The 27517-nt window shown below is 39.8% G+C and overlaps 1 protein-coding gene across 4 annotated transcripts in view; it reads left to right on the top strand.

Moving 5' to 3' along the window:
- The window catches only part of LOC132394296 (zinc finger E-box-binding homeobox 2-like), a 151816-nt gene that overhangs the window by 85407 nt on the left and 38892 nt on the right, over positions 1-27517 (top strand). For 3 of the 4 annotated variants that reach the window (XM_059970259.1, XM_059970258.1, XM_059970260.1), the window contains exon 3: positions 24557-24814. In XM_059970259.1, the coding sequence (XP_059826242.1) occupies positions 24557-24814 (258 nt within the window). The remainder of the gene's footprint in view (positions 1-24556; positions 24815-27517) is intronic. The other variant, XM_059970261.1, reaches the window with a different exon arrangement.

Genomic DNA, 27517 nt, shown 5'->3' with positions numbered 1-27517 from the left:
AAGGCTAAACAACAGTATAAGGCTATAGTACGTTGGTTGGGGGTGTTATTGGAATGAGCCTCACCATGGTTCACTGTGCTACAGGTTCATAATATTCTGTTTTGATAGAGTCAACTGCTGTTGTTAGTGCTCAGAGAGCAGAGGTTAGTCACCACAGAATGTAATTTCTTCTGATCTGACAGAACTGCAGATTGCTGCTATGGGTTTTCCCTCAGATTTCAGGGAATTGCTTTACGGTGACAAATGATTAGCTGTTATCTCCAACTAAATTTGATTCGTACAAGAAGCTGAGTCAGGTAACTTCTTAATGTCTGAGGGTTTCTGACAGGAAATGAAAACAGCTTGTTGGTCACATGTGAATACAAAAAAAATCTTCCCTTTCAAAAATAGATTCTGCTTTTTGCTAATTGGATACAGGCTTTACCTCAACTCTTTGCTGGAAGTGTCTTTTTTTCCAAGGGACTAGGGTTTGGCCTTGGCAGAAATCCCATTTGTGAGAAGCCGGGTGGTAAAAGTGGAGGGAGGGACTGGGAACTGGGATGGCACCGAGGAAGATAATGCAGTCTGCAGGCTATTGTGTTCAAAACTAATCTGCAATTTTGGGAACTGCCAGCTAGAAATATATTTCTCCCTCACATTTGACTCCATTTTCCTTTCAGCTTTAAGTGTTGGTACTCTTGATGCGTGCAGCTGAAATCTCAGCCTTCAGTTTTAGTGTGGCATTTATTTTCTTTGAAGTTTTTTTTTGGTTGAATTTTCTGACACACCAAAGCACATCAACACATCTCACTGGATTCCCTTTTCCTTGATAGATGAATACCATAATTGGCCCCTTTTCTGTTACTTTCCCTAAGTGCAGTTGGGTTTTATTTCACAAGCATGGGCAGGTTATAGAATCCACAGATTTATTTGCATGAAAGGATTATGGAGACACCATCCCATCTGTTGCCTACACGCTCTGGATTTTCTTTTAGACATAAAAATGTGTTAAAATTCAACATGATTCACACCATGTTGTCTTGGTGAAAAAAATAGCTTCTAGCTTTGTTCAAAATATTAAAGTAATCAGGGAAATGAAAGAAAATGGAGAAAATACTTTGTTTCAAAATATTGAATGAGTTGGTGAAGGATATAACATTTTTCTCTTGGAGAGTCAGGGCCCGTGTTTCTTTGGTGGATATCGAATGCTGAAGGCAAGACTCCTTTCAAAAAGAAACTACAGTGAACTTTAAGAGCTACGTTTTCAAACTTCATAAGCTGTTGAGAAAGAGCCCTACTCGTTTGTTAGTCGCCACTAGGCTTCAGTTGGTTTCCTGTGTTGAAAGAAGCAGCCAGCTCTCCTGTACCCACGTAAATATTTCGCTTTTCCTTTCTTTCTCCCTCTTTGAGGGGGAGAGGAAGAATAAAACATTCTAGCTGCCTGACGGTGTCAGATTAAATACTGAGATGGCGACAGGAAGAAGGCTGGAAGGAAAAACAAAAGACAGGGGGGTGAGAGTTATCAGGTTTTAGGCGGAACGGGATGCTTGTCGGGCTCCAATTTACAGGATCCAAACAGATTTTAGTTGACACAATCTGCAATCATTACTGCCAGAGCACAGCTAATTAAGAAATTAGCTTCAGCAATTGTTTGCTTGCATCTTATGTGATGAGTAGGTGAATAATGTCTAGCTGCTGATGTACCTAGTGCCAGACATATTCAGCCACATTAATAAAGTACTGCCTTTTTCTGAGGGAGGGTGTGGGAATATAAAATATGGTATTTAGTCTTGCAGTAATGACATGTTGGGAAAATCTGAAATATTCTAGACTCATAATTAGTTTTATCCAAATATTTGACTTGCTTTAGGCTGTCAAAACAATGATGATCAGTGAAATGTTAACCCTTGCATTACCTGAAAAGGGAGATTGTAATATCTCTTAAGAGTGTTTATGTAATAGTGCACATTTTAATGACCCACCCAATGGATTTGGGATTCTTAAACAGAGACAGACTGGAAATGCTAATTTAGAAATAATTTCTCTTAAGTTTCTGTAAACCTGCTGTGGTTGCCTTCTAGTGTGTCAAACTCCTTTAGAAGTATGTCTCTATCAATCATATAATCTAATAAGATGCTTGTTAAAGGACTGCGAGTAAGCACCTTTGTAGTTATTGTAGTTACTGTGTTCATGAAAACCTGTCATGAGATGAAAGTTCGCTTTAAAATGTTTGTCATAGTATAGAGCAATTTAGAATTCTAGACAACATCTGTAATCAAGCATTGGCCTTTGAGTTTCTGTTACACTGATATTCATTTGGTTAGTTTGGAAATCATCAGCCCTCTGAATGGTCCATGAACCCATGTACACTATGTTGTTACTACTTTCTGTGCCCACTATCTGTTTATTTTGTAAATTATTGTAATCTTTATGCCTTTGCCCTGTACTGCTGCCACAAAACAAAACACATCACTTTTTATAAGTCAGGAACAGTTATGACCCCTCAACTATCAGGCTCTTGAACTGGGTGTTGGGGGGGGGGGAGGAATAACTTCACATAACTTTACTTGCCTCATCATTGAAATGTTCCCAGAATCTATGGACTCACTTTCAAGGACTCTTTATCTCCTGATCTTGTTATTCAATATTTATTTATTTATTTATTTATCATTATTATTTATTTCTTTTGGTATTTGCAGCTTGTTGTTTTTGCACACTGGTTGAACACCCAAGTTGGTGAAGCCTTACATTGATTCTGTTATGGAATATTACTCTATTATGGAGTTATTGAGTATGCCCACAAGAAAATGAATCTTAGGGGTGTATATAGTGACATATATGTATTTTAATAATAAACTTACTTTAAACTTTAAGTCAGTGATAATAAGCCTAATTCTGCTTCCGATTTTTGGTTGTAATGTTTATATTGTATATCTTAACTGAATCAGTTATGTCAATTGAATGAAAAGAAAACATAACAAAATGTTTTCTTTGTCACCTTGCTTAAATATCAACTTCTTTGTTTCAACGTGGTCCTGATGAAGGGTCCGTTTATTCCTCTCTATAGACGCTGCCTGACCCACTGAGTTCTTCCATCATTTTGTGTACGTTGCTATAGATTTTCAGCAGCTGTAGAATCTCGTGTTTATTAGTAACTTTTCCTCCTTTCCATAGATTACCAGCATCTTATGTGTGACCATCAAACGTTCCTCAGATGCCTGCATTTTATCATGGTTTATGCAATATAGGTTACGGGGAGAAGGCAGGAGAATGGGGTTGAGAGGGATAATAAATTAGTCATGATGGAATGTGGGTGAGCAGACTTGATGGGCCAAATGGCTTAATTCTTCTCCTATGTCTTTTGGTCAATGAAGTTACTGTGAAACACTAGCCAGATTTTTAAAAATATTTCTTATCTACACTTTGCAAGTAATTTTGCCTCAGAGATCCTTAACAGGGAAAGCAGTTTCAGGAGGAGTTTCTGTTTGGCATGTACATAACCCCATGCTCCAAGAGGCAATGGCTCTATTTCCAGCAAAATTCTAGCGGCATCAAAAACTTCGCCCTCATGCATTGAAGTTTAATAAAGTTTTTGCTGGGATGGCAACGTGCATTATTTATGTCAACAGTGCTACTCTAAAAATTAATTATTTCTAGTGAGAAATGCAAGGGCGTGAGAGATGATAAGCTTATCTCAATTGAGTCTCCTGTGTGCACATGTGCAAACAGGAACCAGTTGAATTTAACCCAACTTGTTTGGAACCACCTCAGACAGGTTCAATAACAAGTTAGTTAAAAATGAAGCAGCCCTTTTGTGCATGTGTGCACAGGAGATTTTGTTTAGACGGCTTTATCAGAAGCTCAACTGCTTCTAGCAACCATCTGTACTGGGTTTGATCTAATACCTATTCAAATCAACATTGAACTGGAGTCAAAAAAGCACGTACCAAGCAACAGGGCCGTTAACTTGAGGCGTCCAAATGTAACAATCCTGTTGGAAGTATTTTAAAACTCGTATCTACTCCCCTCCCAGAGGAATATTTAGTCAATAAAAGTAGCACCATATTTTGTTGGAATGCCTTGATAAATACTGTATGATTGAAGTATCTTTAGTCATTGTTTATTCCTTTTTATTTCTTGAGGCCCTTCCAGGCTGTCAAGCCACGCTGCCCAGTACCCTCTGCTTTAACCCTGGTCTAAACACGTGACAATTTACAATGACAGATTAGTCTACTAACCGGTACGTCTTTGGACTGCAGGAGGAAACCAGAGAACCCAGAGAAAACCCATGCATTCCACAGACTCCTTTCAGATGATGTCGGAATTGCACTCCAAACACCGATGCCCTGAGCTGTGATAGCATTGCGCTAACCACTGTACTACCGTGGTGCCCCAAATTTTATAACTTAGACGAGGGATGTGAATGCAAAGGGATATGGGATATGTTACACAAAATGTGAAATTCATTTGTGCAGTCTTAACACTCTGGATTCGCATTTCTTTCCCAGTTCCTTAACAGCTGATTGAAACCTTCATGAGAATCAGTGGATTTTTCCCAACCCCTGGCTGAGACTGAAGTATGTCGTGAAAAGTAAATTTTGAACTAGCATGTGTACCTCACTTGCTATAATTTCTCATGTACGTAGAGATGGTACATCAGCAGATTAACATGGTAGAGTAGCGATTAGCAGAACACTAGCGACACAGGTTCAATTCCCACTGCTGCCTGTAAGGAGTTTGTACGTTCTCTCCGTGATCTCATGGGTTTCCTCCGGGTGCTCTGGTTTCCCCCCCACACATACAAGTTAGTGAGATTAATCAGTCATGTGTACGTAATTAGGCAGTGTAGGCTTGTTGGGCCGTGAGCGCTATTACCATGCTTTATCTCTAAAAAATCGTCGAATAACTATCAGCACAGAAATCTGTCAATGAAAAATGCATAGAGACAAGTAAAGTAATTCTCCAATTTTTAAAAACCTTTGGTAGTCAGAATTTAAAACCAGTTGGCTATGGCTAAAAGAGAAGGAAAAGAGCCCAGGGAGAGGCAATTGGGTTGGGTTGTAAAATTCAAGGTTATACATATTCATAATGAAAGAAAAAAAATGGATCACAGTAAAACTGTTTGAGAAGTCTTTCACAGAATCGACAGCATGGGCTCTCTTCACATTAACCAGGTAGGTAAGTGTTCATTAATAAGAAAAGAATCTGTTTAGGAGTGTTAAAAAGTACAAACAAGTCAAAGCATTTGTTCCCTGTGTAATCTACACATCAATTATCCTGCTGGGCTAATTGCTACTTTCTATACCCCAGGTACCTAAGCATTCACACATATTCAGTCTTTCATGCTCCTGATCAAAACCTAGTAGATTGAGGAGATATGGGGAAATATAGCCCTTCTTGTCAGGCAGCCATTTACTCATTGCAAGTAGGTGGGATGGAAAGGAAAGCCATTTCCTGCACCTCGTTGTTACCTGGTGGGGATGCCATTCAGGTGACAAGGATCCTGGCACAGGAGGGGAACAGCTGTGTTTTATACTTAATTTCCATTTGAATGGAACTCTGAAAACCTGGACAGAGACCTAGACTTCACCTGGATCCTATTTCTCTGATCTTTTAGCTACTGAGAGAGAAGGCCTCTTGACCTCTTTGTAAACCTATTTCCTATCTAATATTTTGCAAAGTTCATGTTGGTAAACAATTCAGCAAAGTTGCTGGTCAAAATGTGTCTTCACTCGTATTTTGCTCATTGTCTTCAGGACTATGAATAAAAAGAGTGGTATAGAATAATTTATTTTGGAAAGGCTCCAAAGACCCAATTTTCATGGTTTTATACAGCATGCAGGACAGCACTTTATCAAATGTGGCCACTTAGTCAACAGAAGGAATTTGATGCTGTGTATATGGATGGAGCATTGTTATGTGTAATTTCATTACAACAGACTCCTTGGGTTAGGATAAATATTTTCCAAGATGTTAATTCATACTTTTGTTTTTTTGCAAATGGATATAAATTATTAAAAAGATTTTTGTTCACTTTCTCCCTCTAGTCTTATGAGTATTCTATTGCAAACACTGACCCAACATCCATTCTTATGCCACCCAGGAAATATTTTCTCACTGTTTCATTTCTACAAAAGTGCAAGTACTGAAATATCCTCCAATCTGCCCAAAATGTAATGCTCCATAGAATTTGAATATGTTGTCCTACTAAAAGTATGTCAAATTTACAAAGTTTAAAAATTAGTCCCTTGAGCATGCAGATTGGGTAATATTTGCAAACAGACCAGCCTGTGGACCCATGCTGAAGCTGAAGCTTTGTGTTCTCTTTGGATGCAAGTGCCAGTTTAATTTGACCCTACTGGCTCAGCACCATAACACTATTAAAGGTAGATTTCCTCACCTCAAAGCTGCTGATCCAGATCCCTGGGCTGAATCCAATTCATAAGCAAAGATGACAAAGGAGGGCCATCAAATGGATTAAAATGCCAACTTTTACAGAGAAGGAGAGCAATGTAATGGGAATTTCTACAAATATTGGCTTCCAATGCAAATTTTACTGTGACTGCTTTGGCTCAACAAATTTATTTCAGATGGCTATCCAAATGATCATGTCAAAGTGCTCTCAATGTGATATTATGAAACAGACAGTACTACCTGTTTTTGGTGAGTGCCAGCAATTGAGAAACAGCAATTTCAAGATTGACCTTGTCCAGGCTTCCAGAGGAAGTGATTATCTCCGGATGTGAATTTTTGTTGCAGATCAGACCGAATTTTGGACCACATCAGATTTGTAGCAGCCATTGACTTTTGACATTGTAACCTGGATAGATTAAACAGTACTCTCAAATGAAGAAGCTGCATTAGATAGTTCTCAAAAAGAATGCAAAACAACCTTGAGTAATTCAGATTGTTTTCCATCTGCTTGTCACTGATATTCTGATTTTTCCAGGAAGGTAAAAGAAATCTGTGGGAAAATATGCCGGGAGTGCTCACAATTTTAATTAGGTATTGTGTTACAGAATTTTTTTAGGCAAACTGAAGACTGGCAAAAGCAAAACTTTTAGTCCTACAGTTCTCATTTAGTTTACATGGTAAAAGGAAGCAACTGCTATTAAATTACTCTTTGAAACATTCTTTACTTATAACTCAAGCTGTGTGGAACTGGGTTGTGTTGAAACAGTGTTCAACATATGCTTGATGTGTTAGCATATAAATTAGTCTTTACTAAATATATATTTAGCAAGTGGATTGAATTTGAAGCATGAGCTTAAAGATATTTGGAGTACTGCATTTATGGGATGCTATAAATGAATAATTGAAAATGTAAGTTATCTTATTATTTTTACCGTGTTCAGTGTATGGGATACCAAAGGAAAAGGGTCTGTTCATGCCATTCTAATGGAATTTACTGCCCTGTCACAAGCAAGTTACTTGCTATATTAAGCACAGTTCTTGGCTCTCTCTCTCTCTCTCTCTCTCTCTTTCTCTCTCTCTCTCTCTCTCTCTCTCTCTCTCTCTCTCTCTCTCACTCTCTCTCTCTCTCTCTCTCTCACGCACATTCTCTTTCTTCTCTCTTTCTCACACATTCTTCTCTTACTCCGCTTCCCTTCCCCCTCTCTATCTTTCTGCCTCTTCTCTGCCCACCCTTCCCACTGGTGTACAATAGTAAGAATAAATTATTTTCTTCCTGAATTTATATCATTATTTAATAATGCAGTCACCCATTTGAAAGGTAATCTCAGTTTGAAATATATGTAATGCACTCTGAATGCGTAAATATATAGTTCTCAGCATTGCTTATGCTTGTTATTCTCTTGTACGATGGAAGCACTATTGACTTGCCAAATGTTCATATCTCAAATGATGTAGTGGGGAGGGACTCCCAAGTAATAGAGACCTTTGCACATGTGAAAGCGTTTAGGGCTTCTCTCTAAGAGAAAGGAAGCTGATAGCAATGCAGTGCGACTATCTGCCTGACTTTTGCCACACCCTGCGTTGGACTGATGAGCTCCAGTTTACTGCCCACGTCAGCAGATTCCAGTACCTGTGAGATAGGGTTCAGCAGACTGCTGATGGCATCAGGCCATACAGGCCTCCCAGAACAGCTGAAACTAACAGGAAAGGGAATGCTGCGAGACTGGGCTTCAGAGAAAGGCCACAGATAAGCGCTCCCAGTTTTGAACAGTTACATCCACAACCGACAGATTTCTGCGAGTGCCATACAATGTCTTGTTGAATCCTCAAGCCAGCGTTTTACTCGTGTGTGGGATGGTGCAGAAACATTTGTAAAAGCTGGAAAAATATGTTCTTTGGGGCCAGTTGAGAGAAATAATTCAGCAGGTGTGTAAAGGCAAATGAGTGTTAACTGAAAGCTAGTAGAATAAATGTAAGCTAAAATATTTACCCAGGTGGGAAAATAGTAGTTGTACCTTATACAAAGTGAAAGGTGAAAAACGTTTAATGAAATAAAAATGTGCAATATATTGTGCCTTCTCACTAAATGGCATGAGTTTCATTTCAGTAGATCAAAGTGCTGATATTAGATACTGGGCCTGGAATAAACTCAAGCAAGCAGCCTTCCACATGTTGTCACATACAGTGGTGAAATAAAGTCATGGCTTCTGTCCCTATCCTCAGCAGATGATGTCCCTTGTATAATGTTTTATTTTGATTGCAAATTTAACAGATTGACCTATTGCAGAAATCGTACATTGATTCGGTATTCTGCAGGAGAGTTTGTGCCATTTTGCTCAGCTCTTAGAAACAGTACGGAATTTCACACAACTTCATAGAAGCATTTGATGGCTTTGGGTAGCAGGGGAAGGTACATTTCTACCAATGGAGTAAATTGCTCCTTCCCTCCGCTAATCTCCAGGGCACCCTTGGGCAAGGCGTAGCAGCTACTTAGCAGCCACCCCACCCCACCCCACCCAGTCAAGGTCACATGAAGCCACGGGAGCAGGTTGTGGACGGTCGTCTGAGCAGCTGGTGTATATCTCAAATCCTGGCTATGCGACCACTGACACCAGGCAGGCAATCTATGAAGAGTATTGATAATAGCAGGGGTCACCTGTCCTGCAAAGGTACTGCCCAGAAGAAAGCAATGGCAAACCACATCTGTAGAAAAATTTGCCAAGAACAATCATTGCCATAGACCACGATCGCGGCACATAATGATGATAACTCTGATGTTTGATGGCTCTGGGCCTGTACTTGCTGGAGATTAGAATACTGAGGGGGTGTCTCATCGAAACCTGTCGAATACTGAAAGGCCTATATAGACTGGACATTGAGAGGATGTTTCCTATATTTGGAGAGTGGAGGACCAGAGGGTACAGCCTTAGAATAGAAGGATATCCCTTTAGAACAGAGATGAGTAGGAATTCCTTTCGGCAGAGCGTGAATAATCTATGGAATTCATTTCCACAAATGGCTGTGGAGGCCAAGCCATTGGGTGTATTTAAAGTGGAGTTTGATAGGTTCTGGATTAGTCAGGGCATCAAAGGTCACCAGGAGAATGGTATTGAGAGGGATAATAAATCAGTCATAATGGAATGGTGAAGGTAATTCTGCTCCTATGTCGTATGGCCTTCACGTTTCAGATAGTGCGATGTACTCACACAGCACAAACTTCAAGAGTGTTAAAGGTAACAAAATGTCTCTGACAGTATAAACTGCATAGGATCAGTTCGCTAATCCCAACCATGCTCCTCGGCAAGGGAGGAAGGTGGGGGGAGTGGGGGCTGTACTTGACGAGAATATTTGGGATACAACATCCAGCAGCGGTTTCCCAGATGGCTCTCCTTGCAAAGTGAGATCAATGAATTGAATTGGAAAGGACTGACGGTTCAAATGAACATTTTTTTTGATCTGTGTTCATACTTAGCAATGATTAGATTGTGTGAAATACCACAAACAAGTCAGATGCTGTTGTCACTAATGTGTATATTCGCTTTGAATCAGAATCAGAAGTAGGAACTAAGAATAGATATCTGGGCAGTATTTGTTCTTTGCCCTTGTGCCTAGAAACTGTGAGCCTTATTCCAGTGACCCCACTGTGTTCTGTCAAGTTTGTGCCAAGGCAGTTTCTCTGGTTGGATCTGTACTATACCGCATGACATATTGATTGACAGAATCGATTAGTTTATTTGCTGTTTATTATTATTGTCACATGTACAAAGGTACAGTGAAAATTTTGTCTGACATACTGTCCACATAGATCAACTTGCTACAAAGTTATGCTGAGGTTGTACAACGTAAAACAATAACCGAGTGCACAGTAGAAAGTAGTTATCTCACTGCTTTATGGGTACAGGTGGCCTGGGTTCAATTCCCACCACTGTCTGTAAGGAGTTTGTATGTTCTCCCCATAACCACGTGGTTTCCTCCGGGTGCTCCGGTTTCCTCCCACTGTCTAAAGACATATTGGTAAGGATGTTAGTTGGTTGCTGTAAATTGTCCTGTGAGTAGTTTAGGGTTAAATCTGGGGTTGCTGGGCAGCAGAGCTCAAAGAGCCAGAAAAGCCTATTCCGTGCTGTATCTCAATAAATAAATAAACAAACAATTAAATAAATAGATAAAGTGTCGCAGTACAGGGGAAGTACAGTCCATTTAGATAGTGAGGTGCAAGGTCACCATGAGGTAGGCTGTGTGGTCAATAGTCTTATCATACTAAAGATGCATTCGGTAGTCTTATAACAGTGAGGTAGAAGCTGTCTCTGAGCCTGCTGGTTTGTACTTTCAGGCTTTTGTAGTTTCTTCCCCATAGGAGAAGGAGAAAAGAGAAGTCCAGGTTTTGATAGCACTCTACAGTTCCAGAGACCCGGGTTCAATTCCCACTGCTGTCTGTAAGGAGTTTGTATGTTCTCCCCATGACCATGTGCTTGGTTTCCTCCAACATTCCAAAGTTAGCAGGTTAATGGGTGTAATTGAGCAGCACAGGTTTGTTGGGTCTGAAGAACCTGCTTCCTTGCTCTATCTCTGAGAAGCTAAGAAATGAGAAGTAATGACAGAGTCTGTTGAGAGGCGCCTGGTTTCCATGATGTGCTAACCTGTGCCCTAAGTCTCTGCAGTTTCTTGTGGTCATGTAAAGAGCAGTTCCCATACCAATCCACGATGCATCCAGACAGGATGCTTTCTATTTGTAAAAAAATTGGTGAGGTTCAAAGGGGAAGTGCCAAATATCTTTAGCCACCAATGGAGGTGCAGGCACTGCTGGACTTTCTTGGCCATGGTAGCAACATAGTTGTACCTGGGCAGACTATTGTGATGTTCACTACTAGCAAATTGAAGCAATCAACCCTCTTGATTTCCGTCCAGTTGAGGTAGACGGGAGCATGTGCACTGTTGCCTTTCTGAAGCCAATGACCATCTCTTTTGTTAGTTGTCACCGAGGAAGAGGTTGTTGTCACGACACCATATCACTGGGCTCTCTGTCTCCTTCCCGTCCTGTGACATGTAAATGCTGCAAGGGATAATGTTCACGCCACTAACTTGCTTCAGAACCAGGAATTCTAATTTCCAGTATGCTGCTTTCAAAATCCTTGATGGCCTGGCAGCACGGAAGTAAACAAGTTGTACCTCACAAACTGAAAATGCGTTCCTTTGTAGGTTCCAGTGTTATAGCAGATGCTTACAGAGAGAGAGTGTGTGTGGGTGGGTGTGTGTATATGTGTGCATATACTTATTTTTTTCTTTAAACACAGAACACTGAGTTGGACCTTCGGGCCCTTTGAGGCATGCCACCCTAGCAACCCCCAATTCAACCCAGCCTAATCATGGGACCAATTAACCTACCAACCAGTAAGTTAGAAATCGGAGCACCCAGGGAAAACCACAGGGAGGATAAACAGAGACTCCTTTCAGAGGACACAGGAATTGAACTCCAAACTCTCAATGGCCTGAGCTGCAATACCATTGTGCTGTCTGTTATGCTACCATGATGCCCATACCTCTAAATAGACAGGGAACTAAAGTACATTTAAAAATGATAAAAACGATGAGTATGTAAGATGGTAATTTTGGCTGTTATTAAAACACACATATTTCAAGTTTGGTTTAACTTGTTGAACTGAAGAGTTTTCGACAATTGTATACCACCATCAGCAAAAAGTTATTGTAGGAATTGCCTACTGATGCCTTAGAATGGCACAGAAGAAATCATTGTGTAACTTTAAGACACACTTTGTAGTTAATCACGGTGCTCCAAACAGTATCAGATTTGAGTCCACTGCTTCTTTGTTAGTTGCAACTGTGCTGCCATTGTCCTAGTTAATCATAGTGTGTTGGCTGGTGAGGTACAAATGGGTATCGTACACGTGTCCATTGGTCCCTCCCCACACTCAATCCCTGTAAGCAACCAATATGCTACACCTGCCCATTCACCTCCTCCCACTCGGGGCCCCAAACGGCTCTTCCAGGTGAGGCCACACTGCACTTGTGACTCCACTAAGGTCATCAGTTGTATCCGGCACTCTCCTCTATGCTGGTGCGACCGTCGGAAGTTGGGGGGCCGCTTTGTTGAGGAGCTCCACTCCATTTGCCAAAAGGGGAACTTCCCGGCAGCCCAACATTTTAATTCCGATTCCCATTCCCATTCTGACATGTCGGTCCATGGCCTCCTCTTGTGCCATAATGAGTCCATCATCAGCGAGGAGGAGCAACACCTTACGTTGTGTATGGGTAGCCTCCAGTCTGATTGCATAAATATCACTCCCTCCATCCACCCTCACCCTCCCCTCTTCTTCTATTCCCCACTCTGGCCTCTTACCTCTTCTCACTTGCTACGCCTCCCCCGGTGCCCCTCCTCCTTCCCTTTCTCCTCTCCTATCAGCTTCCTTTGCCTGTCCCACCCACCTGGCTTCACCAATCACCATCCAGCTATCCTTCATCCCCTCCCCCCACTTTTTTTACTCTGCCTTCTTTCCCCTTCCTTTCCAGTGCCCAAGTAGGGTCTTGGTCCAAAATGATGACTATTTGTTCACTTCCATAGTTGCTGCCTGCCCTGCTGAGTTCCTCCAGCATTTTGTGTGCGCTGCTTTATATTTCCAGCATCTGTAGAATTCCTTATGCCTATGATATCATAAATTCTTACAAGTGATTTCAGCTGCTTTGGAAATAAATCCATAGTGAGAATCTTCAGCAACAAATTTGAAAAATAAACAACTAACTTGGTAGCAGCAAATGGCAAGTTAAGCTGTGAATGCACTCCGGCTCGTTGCTTACTTCTTCTCAATGTTTTTTTTCCATACCTGTTCAAAATCTGCCAGCTTTCTTCCTGTTTCCACCAGTGTATCGAGGGGAGGAGTTCAACAAAAATACTGATTAAATTATGCATGGGAGCAGATAAGATACTTAATTTAGTCACTGCCTTTTTAAAAGCAGTAGGAAGCTAAAAAGAGACCTTTATTTTCTAAAAAGAAATTGGCCCCTTTGTGACAGCAAAGTACCAGCTTGCACACAGGCAAAACTGTAACAATTTTATATTCTCACCGTTTTGTGTGTATTTGGTTAGTTACAGTAATTATGCCCAATAACTGACAGCCGAAATCACGTAGGGGAAGGCAGACTGCTTTCACGCTTGGGCCCTGCTGCAGAACATCTGCTGAGAGATTTGCATATTAATTAACCCATATTAACTCTAATTATTCTGGGAAATTATCAAATAAATTGAATTTTCTAATTTTAACCTTTCTTTTGCTTGATGCGTGTTAAAGCTGATAGGATGTGGTCGCTGGCTCACCTGTGTGACAAACAGAGTTTTTTTTTCATTGCCCTTTGGACCTGAGACCTAAGGGAGCCTCTAGAGTGAGTGAGTGTGTGTGTGAGTGTGTGTGTGTGTGTGTGTGTGTGTGTGTGTGTGTGTGTGTGTGTGTGTGTGTGTGTGTGCGCGCTTGTGTATGTGTGCATGTGTCTCAGTGATTTTCTTTGGCATCCTTGCTTGATGGGGGCCCTGTGCATTTGTTGTAAGATAGAACATGTGTGGATGTGTGCACAGATGGCTGAGTATTATGGGGTGAGAAAAGGTGGTACCTCAGAAACAGTTGAACAAACCTTGCTTTGCAAGCCTGTTGCTTAGGATTGAACAAATAATGGGACTTTAATTGAATTAAAGACCAGCTTCAGTCAGTGCCCCATGACAGAAATTATTGAATCTCTCCTTTCTCATTGTTCCATTTACACGTCGCTGAATTTCCTGCTTTTGTGCTTGTCTTCCCTGCCATAAAGCAAGAATCGTAATGCACTGAGCGTGTGCTTCTGTGCTTTTCACTTCTGTCACTTCTTGCCTAGTTTGGTGGGTTGTGAGGTGAGCCTAGTACATACAGTCAGCTGCATCTTTGTCAATTTAACAAGGTCCAAAACTCCCTGGAAACCTAGCAGACAATGACCTCATTTCCAATTTGCAAATGCGCACACCTCCCCATTGAGCCATTCAGGTGATTAACATACTTCCAAATCCTTTTTTTCTAAGCATGACAAATTTGCTTTCATCCAATCAGGTGAATGTCCGTTAACATCCCATGCAACTGATGGGCTGGAAAGCAACACATTGCCTGTGAGCTGTGCCAGACAGAGAAAGCTCTTGTTAATTCCCAGCACCAGAAATAAATATGATTCTTAGCTGAGAGGATTACAAGGCATTTAAGTGTAGGCTGCCCCAACCAGAAGTGAACTTTGTAGTTTTTTCTAAAACAACTGCTTCGCTGCTGATGGAAGGTGCTCGCTTTAAGTCTTTAACTGCATGGGATCACGAGGGGTTATTTGCAGTAAGTTATTTTCTTGTGGGCCTGGCTGTCCGTTGTTCATCTGAAGGTATGATTTGATTTTAGTCACCCCTGTAAAGTTATTTTGTAAAGGAAGTTCCAGTGAAAGTTGAGATTCATTGAGGAAAAGGCTGAAAGTGACTCTGGCGGAGTGACTTATTTTGTTATTACTCTTGTAGGCAATATTTTATGCCTTAGGTAGAAACAAATAATTGCTGATTTTTAAGAGATTTTTGGGGAGCTTTGCTAGTCTGTTTTGTGTGATTATTCTACAGATACATAATTTAAAAATGCAATATTTCATTCCAGTGCCGCCTGGTTCTATATGTATGTATATTAATCAATGAGACTCCCAGGATCAACTTGTGGCCTTGGATTGGAGATGATGCAATTCACACGGATGATAGATAAATGGGGGGCTACGCAGGAGAGATGGGTTGGGTTGATTTTAGAGTATACTAAATGGTTAGCACAGCATTGTGGGCATGTACTGTGCTCTGGTGTTCAGTGTCTTAAGAGAAGGGTGATGGATTGGACCCAGGGCTCCAATCAGTGCTGAGTGTCAGATCCTCTTTTGCTACCATTTCCCACAACTTCATCTGTGCCTCTTATCATCTGTACAAGATGATAGGAGGCATAGATCGTGTGGATAGCCAGAGACTTTTTCCCAGGGTAGAAGTGGCTAATTAAAGATGATTGAAGGAAAATATGGGGGGGGGGGAATGTCAGAGGTAAGGTTTTTACAGAGTGATGTATCACAAGTCTTGGTTATGTGACCACTGATGCCAGGCAGACAATCTCTGAAGAGTATTGATAAAGACTGGGGTCACCTGTCTTGTAAAGACACTGCCCAGAAGAAGGCAATGGCAAAAGAACAATCATGGTGAAAAACCATAATCACCCACGTCATATGACACAGCACCTAATGATGATGATGATGGCGTGTGTATGGAACACCATTATAGGGATGATGGTAGAGGGAGATATATTAGAAACTCTTAGAGAGGCACATGAATGATGGAAAAATGGAGGTCTATGCAGAAGCTTATAGAAAGTTAAAAGTTTGGCACAACATTATGGGGCAAAGGGCTTATACTGTGCTGTAATGTTCTATGTTCTAGGTTCTAACCAATGGCTTAAGTTCCTCTCCTTTTGTGAGAATAATGCATGGTGCTGAGTGCAACTGAAGTCAACCAAGAGTGAAACTGGATAGTCAGACTACTTACTATAAAATTTTTCTTAACCTTTGAGCTAAAAGCTTCAACTGGTTGTTTCAGTATTTAGTAGGGAAGAATATATTTTGGTAGTGCTTTTATCATCATTTAAAGTTGCTGTTTTTTAAATAAAAGTATTTCAGTGCAATCTGGCACATTGAGATTATGATCTATAAATTTAGGTTGTGTAATGCTTTATAGAAGATCAGACCTTTACAATATTATGTTTTTGCTTTATTTTCCCCCACATTTGACTTGGTTCTTTAAACACCATTCAGTGGAAGACAAGCATATCAGCTGTCAGCTCTTAGTTACAAGCCTACAATTAATGCATTGTTGTCCTTACATGATGCCCCATGCCATCTAATTTGCTTGGTCACAAGTCAGGAAACAGTTTGCCGCGATGACGTCTTTGCTGAGTGTGATTGTCATTGCTGAACATGTGTGGTTTGTGAAACAGCAATTGGATGCCCCCATTATTAGAATGTCTGGGCCACTCCGAAGGTTGTGCACTTTGCTAAGTTGATTGCTTGTGTTTCAAGGTTGTGCAAAACATTTTGATAAGGTATAACATTATTATTTAGATCATAATCATCATTACTATATACCATGTCGTATGATGTGGGCCATCATGGTCTTTCCATGACCATGATTGTTCTTGGCAATTTTCTCTACAGGAGTGGTTTGCCATTGCCTTCTTCTGGGCAGTGACTTTTACAAGACAGGAGACTCCAGCCATTATCAATACTCCTCAGAGATTGTCTGCTTGCTGTTAGTGGTTGCATAACCAGGACTTGTGATGTGAACTAGCTACTCATACGACTTTGACTTCATGTGACCCTGATCGGAGGGCTAAGCAGGTACTACACCTTGCCTAAGGGTCACCTGCAGACTATCAAAATAATAGTTGAAATGCACAAGCTCCTGAGTGGGAGGCACACTTAGTGGCCGCTCTATACACCTGCTCATTAATGTAAATATCTAATCAGACAATCAGGGCAGCAACTCAATGCATACAGTAGATGCAGACATGGTCAAGTGGTTTAGTTGTTGTTCACACCAAACATCAAAGTGGGGAAGAAATGTGATCGAAGTGATCTTAACCCTGGATTCTTGGTGCCAGATGGGGTGGTTTGAGTATCTCAGAAAATGCTGATCTCCTGGGATTTTCATGCACAACAGTCTCTAGGGTTTAAAGAGAGTGCTGCAAGAAACAAAAATAAAACATCCAGTTATGTGGGCAAAAATGCCTTGTTAATGAGAGAGATCAGAGGAGAATGACCAGACTGGTTCAAGCTGACAGGAAAGTGAGTGTAACTCTAATAATTACGCTTTACAACAGTGGTGTGAAGATGAGTGTTTGAGCGCACAGTACGTTGTACCTTGGAGAGGATGGCCTACAGCAGCAGAAGACTACAAACATACACTCAGTGGCCACTCTATTAAGTAAAGTGCCGCTGAGAGTTGAATCAGTCGATGCTGAGGTGAATGAGTGGACACCTATGCTCACACTCCCTTCACACTAAATGAGTGAACACCCATGGTCATTCATTCATTTTTGTGATCTGACCCATTAGATGAGCAATGGTAGTCTTTCATCTTGCACCAGGTGTTGATAATAAATGAGTGCCCAGGACCTTTAAGAGAATAAGCTGTCTCATCTCAATATCAATATAAATTGATTGTCTGTTTCTAGATTGGGATGGGAAGGGCTAGTGGAGGAGGGCCAAGGACCAGGGAGAGAAACTTCATAAATATAATCTCAATTTTAATCTTGATTGATAGTTTAAATCAAGTTAAAGTAAATTATCCAAACAACTCCATATGTCTTGAACATCAATTTGATAGTTGTTTTATTAAAATTAACATAAAGATATTTTCTAACATCAGTTCTGAGTCACAGAGGCATTGAATCATACAGCACAGAAGCAGGCACTTTGGCCTGACTCACCCATGCTGACCAAGGTGCCTTGTCAATTTTCCTGTCTGAAAACAACTGAGTGTCTCTTACTGCAGTATGTGCATACAAGCATTGAGATTAGGAAGCCACTTGGACCGTCATGTCTATTCTGCTACTTAATTAGTTTATGGCTAATCTGATTGTAACTTCAATTCTATGTTCCTCTCTACCGTGGTAACCATTCACCCCTTGTTTATCATGCATCTATCTATCTGTCTTAAAAATGTTCACAGATACCACATCCACCACCCTTTGAAGAAGTCAGTTGCAAATACTTGCAACCCTCCGAGAGAACTAAAACTCTACCTCGTCTTTGCTTGAAATGGTTGACTCCTTATTTTAAGAAGTGACCCATAGTTCTAAAATTTCCCTCATGAGGAAGATGTATCTTTCAAACAAGTTGCCTTTCACATGATAAAAACAGAAGCAGATGCAAGTCCATTATGACATATTTTTCTTTGAACAGGTTCTATAGCTTCCTTTGTTTTGTGGCTGTTTGTGGGGAGATGAATCTAAGGGTTGTATACTGCATAGAGACTTTGATCATAAATGTACTTTGAATTTTGAACATCCTGTATATAGGCCGTAGAGTCATACAGCATTAAAATCAGGCCATTCATCCTGACCATCAAGTGTCTGTTGACAGGAATCCTATTTTACTTTTTCCTCCAGATTCTAGTACTCATTTACACACTACATGTAATTTACCACTGGTGTTTATCTGACTAGTTCGCACATCTTTGGTATATGGGATGAATGTGGATCATCTGAAAGAAATTCAGTTAGTCACGGTGATTTTACGTAATTTTCATGCAGATAATACCAGATGTCAAGATTGAACTAGGGAGTTATGAGATAACATCTTTACTAGTTGTGCCACTGTACCTTCTAGCCCGACTCATCCTTCTTGACCTTTCTGCCGCCTTTGACACAACTGTCTGTATCCATCAACTCTGATGACTTGAATGCACTCACCTGTCTTCACTCTAATGTAATCATTTGTAATCAGATAATCAACTGCAATTCTCACCAGCGTCTGCGGTGTCCTCCTAAATCTATCCTTAGCCTCTTCTATTTGCCATCAGCATTAAAACCTGTCATCATCATCATTATATGCCGTATCATATGATATAGGCGATCATGTCCTTTGACCGTGATTGTGCCTGGCAGTTTCTTCTGTATAAATGGTTTGCCATTGCCTTCTTCTGGGCAGTGTCTTTACAAGATGGGTTTCCCCAGCCATTATCAATAGTCTTCAGAGATTGTCTGCTTGGCATCAGTCGTTGCAGGAACAGGACTTGTGATATGCACCAGCTATTCATACGACCATCCATCACCTGCTCCCATGGCTTCACATGACCTTGATTGGGGGGCTAAGCAGATGCTACACCTTGCCCAATGTTGACCAGCAGGCGAGCGGAGGAAAGTAGTGCCTTGCACCTCCTTTGGTAGAAACACATCTCCACCCCATCACTCCACTAAAACCTATAACACCTTTGTAGAAGTCACAACACCTGTTTCTGCATGAACAGTTGTGACATTCATCGTCACCTTTCTTCATCACTCTACTCCATCTAAATTGTCTACAGATGGCTTGTGCAAAATATAGCATTGGTTGTGTAGGAATTTCCTTTACCTACGATGTTGCTAACAATCCCTTCTGCCAACGTTGTTTCCCTAGCCTCTGACTCCATCCCCTCTCTCTGACTGTCCAAACTGAACTAAGCCATTTGCAACTTCTGTGCGACATTTGTCTCTGAGAATGGCTTTAAATCATGAAATTGCAACATCACTTAGACCACCTGGTTCCACCCCTAAAACACCATTCTGATCTGAAACTGTTACCTACCTTTTTTTAAAATTATTTTGGACCACAATTTCAGTGCACTCCCGGCCATCGTCCTTCATTGGATTTTTCATAAGCCTGAAGTGATTGAAAACCACACTACCTACATCACAACTGACACCATATTCTGGAACCCCATACTTAGGTGAGTGTCAATTTGTCTTGATGTTAAAATTCTCATCCATTTTCAAATCCCATCTATAGCCCTCAGTGTCCCTACAACTGTTGGTTGTCTCCAAATTCTGTCCTAGGCAGGTTTGCCTTTGGCATTCTTTTTCCTTAATCTCCCCTTCCTCTTTTATGGCGATTCTTGGTTTATCTGTCTTTCTGGAGAATGGAGTTGAGAGGGATAATAAAGCAGTCAAGATAGACTGGCAGAGCAGACTCAATGGGCTAAATGGCCTAATACTTTTCCTATGTCATGGTCTTCTCAGCTTCTGGAAGTGACTTAATATTTCCTTGCAGCTTAGCGTCAAACCTATTGGCTAACTCTCCTTAAGCACTTAGAGATGTTTTCTTGTGTGAAAGGGACTCCATAATTTCAAAATTGTTGTTAAGGATTCTTAAGGGTCATCACTGAAAAGCCTAACCTCAGTACACCAGGCAAATACCTGATCAATCAGTTCAAAGTGGGAGCGGATACTAATGTATATTTTATTAAGTATTATGGCAGGCACTTTTCAGAGAAGGTGTTTATTACCCATCTGAGCAAATGGCACGTTTCTGTGCTGTGAATTCTTTATACTTCTTTGCATATAATGGGGCAAGGAGGACTTCAGTCCTGATGTTCTGCATATTATTTTACAACACAGCAACTGATGTGTTGTGGGAATGTTATGGTTGCTGTAAAACCTATGAAGAAGAACTGCCTGGCAAATCTCTTTTATTTTGCAAGGAGCAGCATTGTGTGTCATTTCCACAATAATGATGATATCAATTGCTAGTGATGCAATGGCACGTTGAACATGATTTGCACATTTGCAAACAAAATGAAAAATGGCTTGCCAAACATGGTGTTGTTAATGCAACATGTCCTTGCAACCCTTTATTCTGATAGAATAAAGCCATTTTGAGGTGGAACTGTCTTTTTTCAAGCCAGCTTTTTTTTTGCAAAAGCAGTTCGATAATTGTTTCTCTGACAATCTCACTAAAGCCATTTAGTTTGTGTAGGTGTCTGGCTGGCTGAGCCTGAATTTCAATGGTTTAGAAAAATGTTGTAGGAACAGTGCAGCCTTAAAAGTGCACAGTAAGTCTGCTCCCATTGAGACATTTTATCTTATCACCATGTACGGTTTAGAAGGAGAAATACAGGACCAAAGCACACACAGCCTTCAGAAATATATTTATTTTGTTTTATTTCATATATGTACATCGTACTTCAATGAAAAGAGCTGGAGGAGCAGTGTAGGCAAACATTTTCTTGGACTTATGAGAACATCTGTATTGCACTTTAAAATGAGAAAATAAAATCACAAGAGTGAGTTAATGTGGTATTGCTTATGTGTGTGGGTGCATGCTGTACCCAGATCATACTTAGAGCATTATTTATTTTATTTCAGCACAGCTTGCAGCAAGATGGAAGCATAAATTTTATTTTCTTGTTTTATCAGGAAGGGATGTCTAATCTAAAGCCACACTGGTGTGCCTTTATGTTTAGGTTTTGTCCCTTCATGTTTTAAGTGTTGAACTAGAGTCTAGAGTCTAGAGTCTTGCCCTTTTGAAGGCTGAAACACTGTTAGATGTACTTTTCAAAATATCCCTAAAATGTTCTGCTGTGATACAGCACAATGATACATAATGGCAAGGTTAATATTTTTGTTATAAAACAAAACTTGGGTAGGAAAAATAAAATACTTGTTTGAATAGATGAACTTCCCTTCAGCAAATGTACCATTGAAAATTACGGCTCAAATGAGGCATTTTCACATTAGAAATAACTTAAAGGCAATTTTGCAACAACTGGAGTTGGAGAAAGTTTAAAAAAATTTACTAAACACTTTCTTCACATAACTTGAAAAGCCGGGTCGACTATTGTAAGTTAGGCACTGTTGAGCTTGAATGATTTGATCCACTATGGATATCCTTCCATGGATCGCAATGAGGTTTCCACATGCTTAGTTTGCTAAGCTTTGCAGTCATTCACTCGGCAGGAATTTTCCATTGTTCTGGGACTAATATGGGGTTATTGTTTACTCTGGGCCAGCAAATGGACATCTCTCTTTTTCTCTCACTCATACCTCCCTTCCTCCCTCCCCTTTCCCTGTCTCTCACTCTCTCTCTTCATCTGTGACTGATTACAAAATAACTCTGAAACATCTTTCAGGCACCCACTCTTTGTAGGTTGAATTAAAACCTGTACAGATGCCAACTTGCAGCCTGATGATTAAAACTTCAGTGGTGGCTCTTGGGTAAATCTAGAGGAGCCATGTGTATGAAATGGCCCACTTTACACCAGAAGCATATAGTACTAGAATAAAGTCCCTACAGCTATTAGGGAGAAAAACTGGATTATTTTTGCCATTTTATAAGGAAAAAGAATTAAATCCTTTATTTTGAAATGATAAACAAAACAGTAGATTGTTATTTTAGTTCAAATTCACACTATTGCCAATTAACAGAACATGTTTTTGTTATTTCAGGTATCTAGGTGGATTAGACCATTTCTGTTTTTGTAAACTGCATTAATTAAAAATCTGGAGATTGCACAATTTATTGAATAAGTAGTCTTCAGATTCTGACAAGAATGCTTTTACTACCAAGTTGATTACTGATTTGCTTTTTTTAAAAAAAAATGAGGACAACTTCAGTATCCATTGGTGTTGTCTTGGTGAGGGAGTGCTGGTTTACCAGTGCAATAAAATGGTAATGTTCAACCAAGCACTATTGTTCCATCTTTCCCACAGTCAAAGTGAGGTCTCTGAGCCAATTGCTGGTGTTGCGGTTTTTGCTTATTGCTCAGAGGAGACATTCTTGTCAAGACAGAAATTGGTATTTATGAAGAGAACAGTATTTACTGTTGTCCAGGTCTCACAGGTTGGGAAGGTATTCCTGCCCTTTGAGGGTGATATATGTCCTGCTGCTGCCCCTACACTGAGACATGACTTCATTGCTTGTATAGCTTGTGCTGATATTTGTGAGTGCAGTACCTAGTGATTAATCATGTATCACCCTTTTCTCTGAAGTATTTGAATCACACTGCACAGAGCTGCTCACGTGTTATTCAGAAAGAATGCTGTGGACAAGCAAAAGACCTTACAAGGCATGTTTTTTTGTGGAAAAGAAAGCCTTTTAATGCTTGTCCAGCCTTAGATAATTTTATTCACTCCTTCAAGCCCTCTCTTTATTTCCCTTGCACCCAGAGACCAGTTTTTAGGGGATGGGTTGATAGCTTCCCAGGGCTTGGGCCTTTTGTTGTAGCCTGAGACAAATATATCCAGTGAAGCCTTGAACCCTTGTGCAATAAAGTATCTTCGACATGTTGCTAAGAAATGGTTAAACCGCCGTTGCAAAGGAAGGGCGCAACCAATTGTGCCAAGGTATATCTGGACCACACAGCTAGATTGAAGATGAATATCCCCACTTTATGTAAAAAAAAATCATTTATTTTCAAAGGGCATTTCTCAGGCTGAACTTGGCTAAACCCTTGTGGTCACACCTCTTTGAAAAGGTTTTGTTTCGCCCGTCAATTGGTATTCAAACCAGGACAGCATTTCTGTTTGCCCAACTTTGCTGCCGTTTTCATTTTAATTTGCACCTGTTGTGCAGTTGTTGGAAAGGCAAGTGCAGGCCCGCGGATTGTACAAAGATCATATTATGAGTAGATATGTGCAGCATAACCTTTTTTTGTCTGGCTAATATTTTTAAAGAATATTTTAACATTACATTTTAAAGGACAAACCAATAAATCTTACAAAAGCTGCAGATATCATGCCCTGAAATTGTTAATAATTAAAAAAATATTTCAGTGTTGTACGAATTCATGAGAGCAGGATTCTAAACCTGATACAACCAAAATTCTGTCCCTGCCACTCTGTATAATCTGATAGCTGGCAAGAGCTACTTGAGATAGTTCAGCTGATAAAACCAAAGGATTTCTCTATTAAAGAGTGAAGGAATCAAAATAAGCCTGAAAAGAGTTGGGATTTTTTTTCTCTTGTTTCTTCTTCCCATGATGTCATATAGCTGAGTGGCTTGGCTTTGAGCATGTGTATTTGCATGCAAGTGTGTCCATTTGTGTTTCTTGTGAGCTGGGTTAAACAGTTTCTGGCAGTGTTATGTCTGCATATGTGTATCTGATGGTATGTTTCTTCAGCTAAACTGATGTCCCTGTGTTTATTACACTAATCTTTCTTGTTTAGTGGCAAAGTGGACAATTTATGTACTACCATGCACACTGAATGACTGGAAAGGCAGACTAATGCAGAAGCAGCCACCTTCCATTCAGTTCAAAGACCTTATTTATAAACTGTCTATTTTAAGGAATGCTAGTGTGAGTGCATCAGATCTGTGTGGAAAAATAAACTAGTTTATTTTTGCTCTTGACTTGTTCTGACAGTTGAAACATGATTTGAAGCGTAATCTGCATGTTTTGCCAGTGTTCTCAAAATTTTGTAAAGTAGATGGACAATTGTTACATCCTGGTTAGAGGAATTCATTTAAAAAGACATGGCCATGTTTGGGGCAATGCAGGAAATGTTCAGCATTTTGTAGTGCACTTCATGAAAGCTATGGTTTCAAATACCTTTTTTAACCTAACCTAATCCTAGGATCCTCTATTTCCTTTTCTCTGTTGCAGTTTTGAACTATGAGAATGTAGTGGATACGGGTTCAGAAACAGACGATGAAGACAAGCTTCACATTGCGGAAGAAGACAGTATTATAAATGCCCTGGACCGAGATTCCAGTCCAGTGACTATGCCCAACCACAATTCTTCCCCACATGGGAACCAAGTATTGTTGCCAAGAGAGGATGAAGAAAGTGAGAAGAGAGATTGCGTCATGGACCACACCTGGCACAGCAGGGAGACATTACCAGTCTCAATACATGGTACTGGTGAGTCTATCTTCTAGATTAATGATAGGATCACTGTTCCAAAAATATTAAAACACATAATGTTGGCATTACACAAAACTCATTCCAATTATTTTGACTCAATGCACTGTTATAACAATGGAATGAGCTAAAAATGTTTTATATTCCAAATTTTGCAGGTTAAGTGATGATTCAATCACTATAATATATTGAATTTTGTGACACCCTTCAGAAGCTAATGCAACTTTGTAAATGAGTTAAACTCATAAAAGAGCCCTGTTAACATTTTTATGCATCTTTCACTTACCTGGTGTGGAATTTAATTAAAGAATAACATGAGGGAGGAGCACAGATTGTAATTATTGTTTAATTATGGGGAAATAACATCACTTTATCATCATGCCTAAGGCCTGTAGTTTGACACCGGACCCTATGAACTGACATGAAAAACACTTTGCTGATATTTACTGTCAAAGATCTACATACTTTTATATATAGTGAGAAGAGGTCAATGTTCAAAATAACATCTTCACGATCTTGGGATCCTCATGCCATATAATCAAACATTAAAACAATTTTTTTCTATTCAATATCTACAATATTATTATTTTGTGCATTGACGCACATCTGCTGTTGGCATTCAAGGAATGTCATACTTGATGTCAAGAAGGTGTATTACATTTTCTGAGTATTCACTTCAAATGTGCTCAACTTCCTGGTCTGCGAGATGAATGCAACATTCAGAAAATCATGGAATTATTATGCATAGAAAGAAGGTGTTTAGTTATCAAGTCTTTGTGATGTCAGATGCATTCCTTGGTCTTTCTTCACAGATCTGAAATTATATTCCTGTAAGAGCTTCTCCATTTCTCAGTAGAAATCCTACCCGATTCTGTTTCTATCAACCTGCAGGCAGTGAACTCCAAATCATAACAATTCAGTTTTTTTTAAAGTTATTCTTCACATTCACACTACTTTTTGTCTCCATTTTAAAATTTTTCTTGCATGGCCATTTGCAGCAGTTGATGGCATAGAGCAGTAGTTCCCAACCTGGGTCCACGGACTCCTTGCTGAACAGTATTGGTCCATGGCACAAAAACAGGCTGGGAACACCTGGAACTGCTGAGCCCAAGTTCAATAGCTGAACCTGAATAATTGTCACAATGGATAGTTTATAATCCTGTCTGTTAATGTGGATTTTTACATACTCAGATTCTGCCTGCTCTTGTTTACCTGTCAGCATTCTGTGGTAAAATATAGAGAGAGTCATAGAAATATACATCACTGAGACAGGCCATTTGGCCCATTTGGTCCATGGCAAAACATTTAAACTGCTTACTCCCTTCAGCCTGCCCCTCCATACCCCTACCATCCATGTACCAATCCAAACTTCTCTTAATGTTGAAATCATGTTTGCATGCACCACTTGTGCTGCTGGCAGCTCACTCCACCTTCCCACAATCCTCTAAGTGAAGAAGTTTCCCCTCATGTTCCCCTTAAGCTTTTCACCTTTCACCTTTAACCTATGACCTCTGGTTGTTATCCCACCCAACCTCAGTGGAAATCTATTTCTTATATAAATAGAAATATATTTATATGTATTTAAAATGTACTAAATTTTGGGATTCTTATAATGTGATGCTGAGTTATGCCATCTTTAAGGATTAGTTTGGGAAGGCACTTCTGGTGAAGAAAAATGCAAATGCAAATAACTGAGCATATTTCAGACTTTACAGGAAGCCGTTGGGAGTGGAAAGGTGTAGTAATAAAAATGTCCTTCATGATAGAAGTCTGTCCTATATTATGTACATGTAATAATACAGGACAAACCCTTATTGTCAAGGTTACTTTTATGCTCCCCATTGAAAGAATATAATGTAGCTACAAGGAAATCTCAGTCTTGCTAAAGAATCTGACATTTTTCCCGTTGAAGCTAGTGGATCTTCAATGGAACAGCTCACGATGAGTCAGAAGAGACATTTTCTCACCTGGAATTTATAGCACAGAAAATCCCGTTCAGCATCCCAGTCTATGCTCAACACAAGCTTATTCCCCTATGATTGGTTCCTTTGACCATGTTATGTATTTGTTTCATTTAGGGTTGCTACAGTACCGTAGTTGTTAGCACAACACTCTACAGTACAGGCAGCCTGACTTCAATTCCAGCCACAGTCTGTAAGGAGTTTGTATGTTCGCCCTGTGACTGCGTGGGTTTCTTTCTTTCTTTCTTTTTCAATCTTTTTATTGAATTTCATATATATAAAAAAACATAACATAATAATGAACAGGTTATAAGTGCAATAGACTTGAAATTACATTAATAATAAGATAACAATATCCTATTAAAATATCAACAGAAAAAAATAGTACATTAATCAATCAAGCCTATAATAATTATATATGAAAAAAAATCATCAAAAGAAAAAAAAAATTAAAAATACAAGAAAAAATATACATTGAGAAAAAAAAACACTAAACTAAACTAACATGGGCAATAATAACAGTTTATATGTATATGATAGTGTCAAAAACTCCGGAACTCCATACCTGAACAAGAATAAATAGAGAGAAGGTCTGGAAGAGACCAAATTAATTCATATGGAAATGTCGAATGAACAGTCCCCAAGTTTCTTCAAATTTAATTGATGAGTCAAAAATAGTGCTTCTAATTTTTTCCAAGCTCAGATAAGAGATAGTTTGAGAGAACCACTGGAACGTGGTAGG

The sequence above is a fragment of the Hypanus sabinus genome, chromosome 5 (genome assembly GCF_030144855.1).
Source record: "Hypanus sabinus isolate sHypSab1 chromosome 5, sHypSab1.hap1, whole genome shotgun sequence".
Lineage (NCBI taxonomy): Eukaryota > Metazoa > Chordata > Chondrichthyes > Myliobatiformes > Dasyatidae > Hypanus > Hypanus sabinus.
This window is presented reverse-complemented; position numbering and strand designations above follow the sequence as displayed.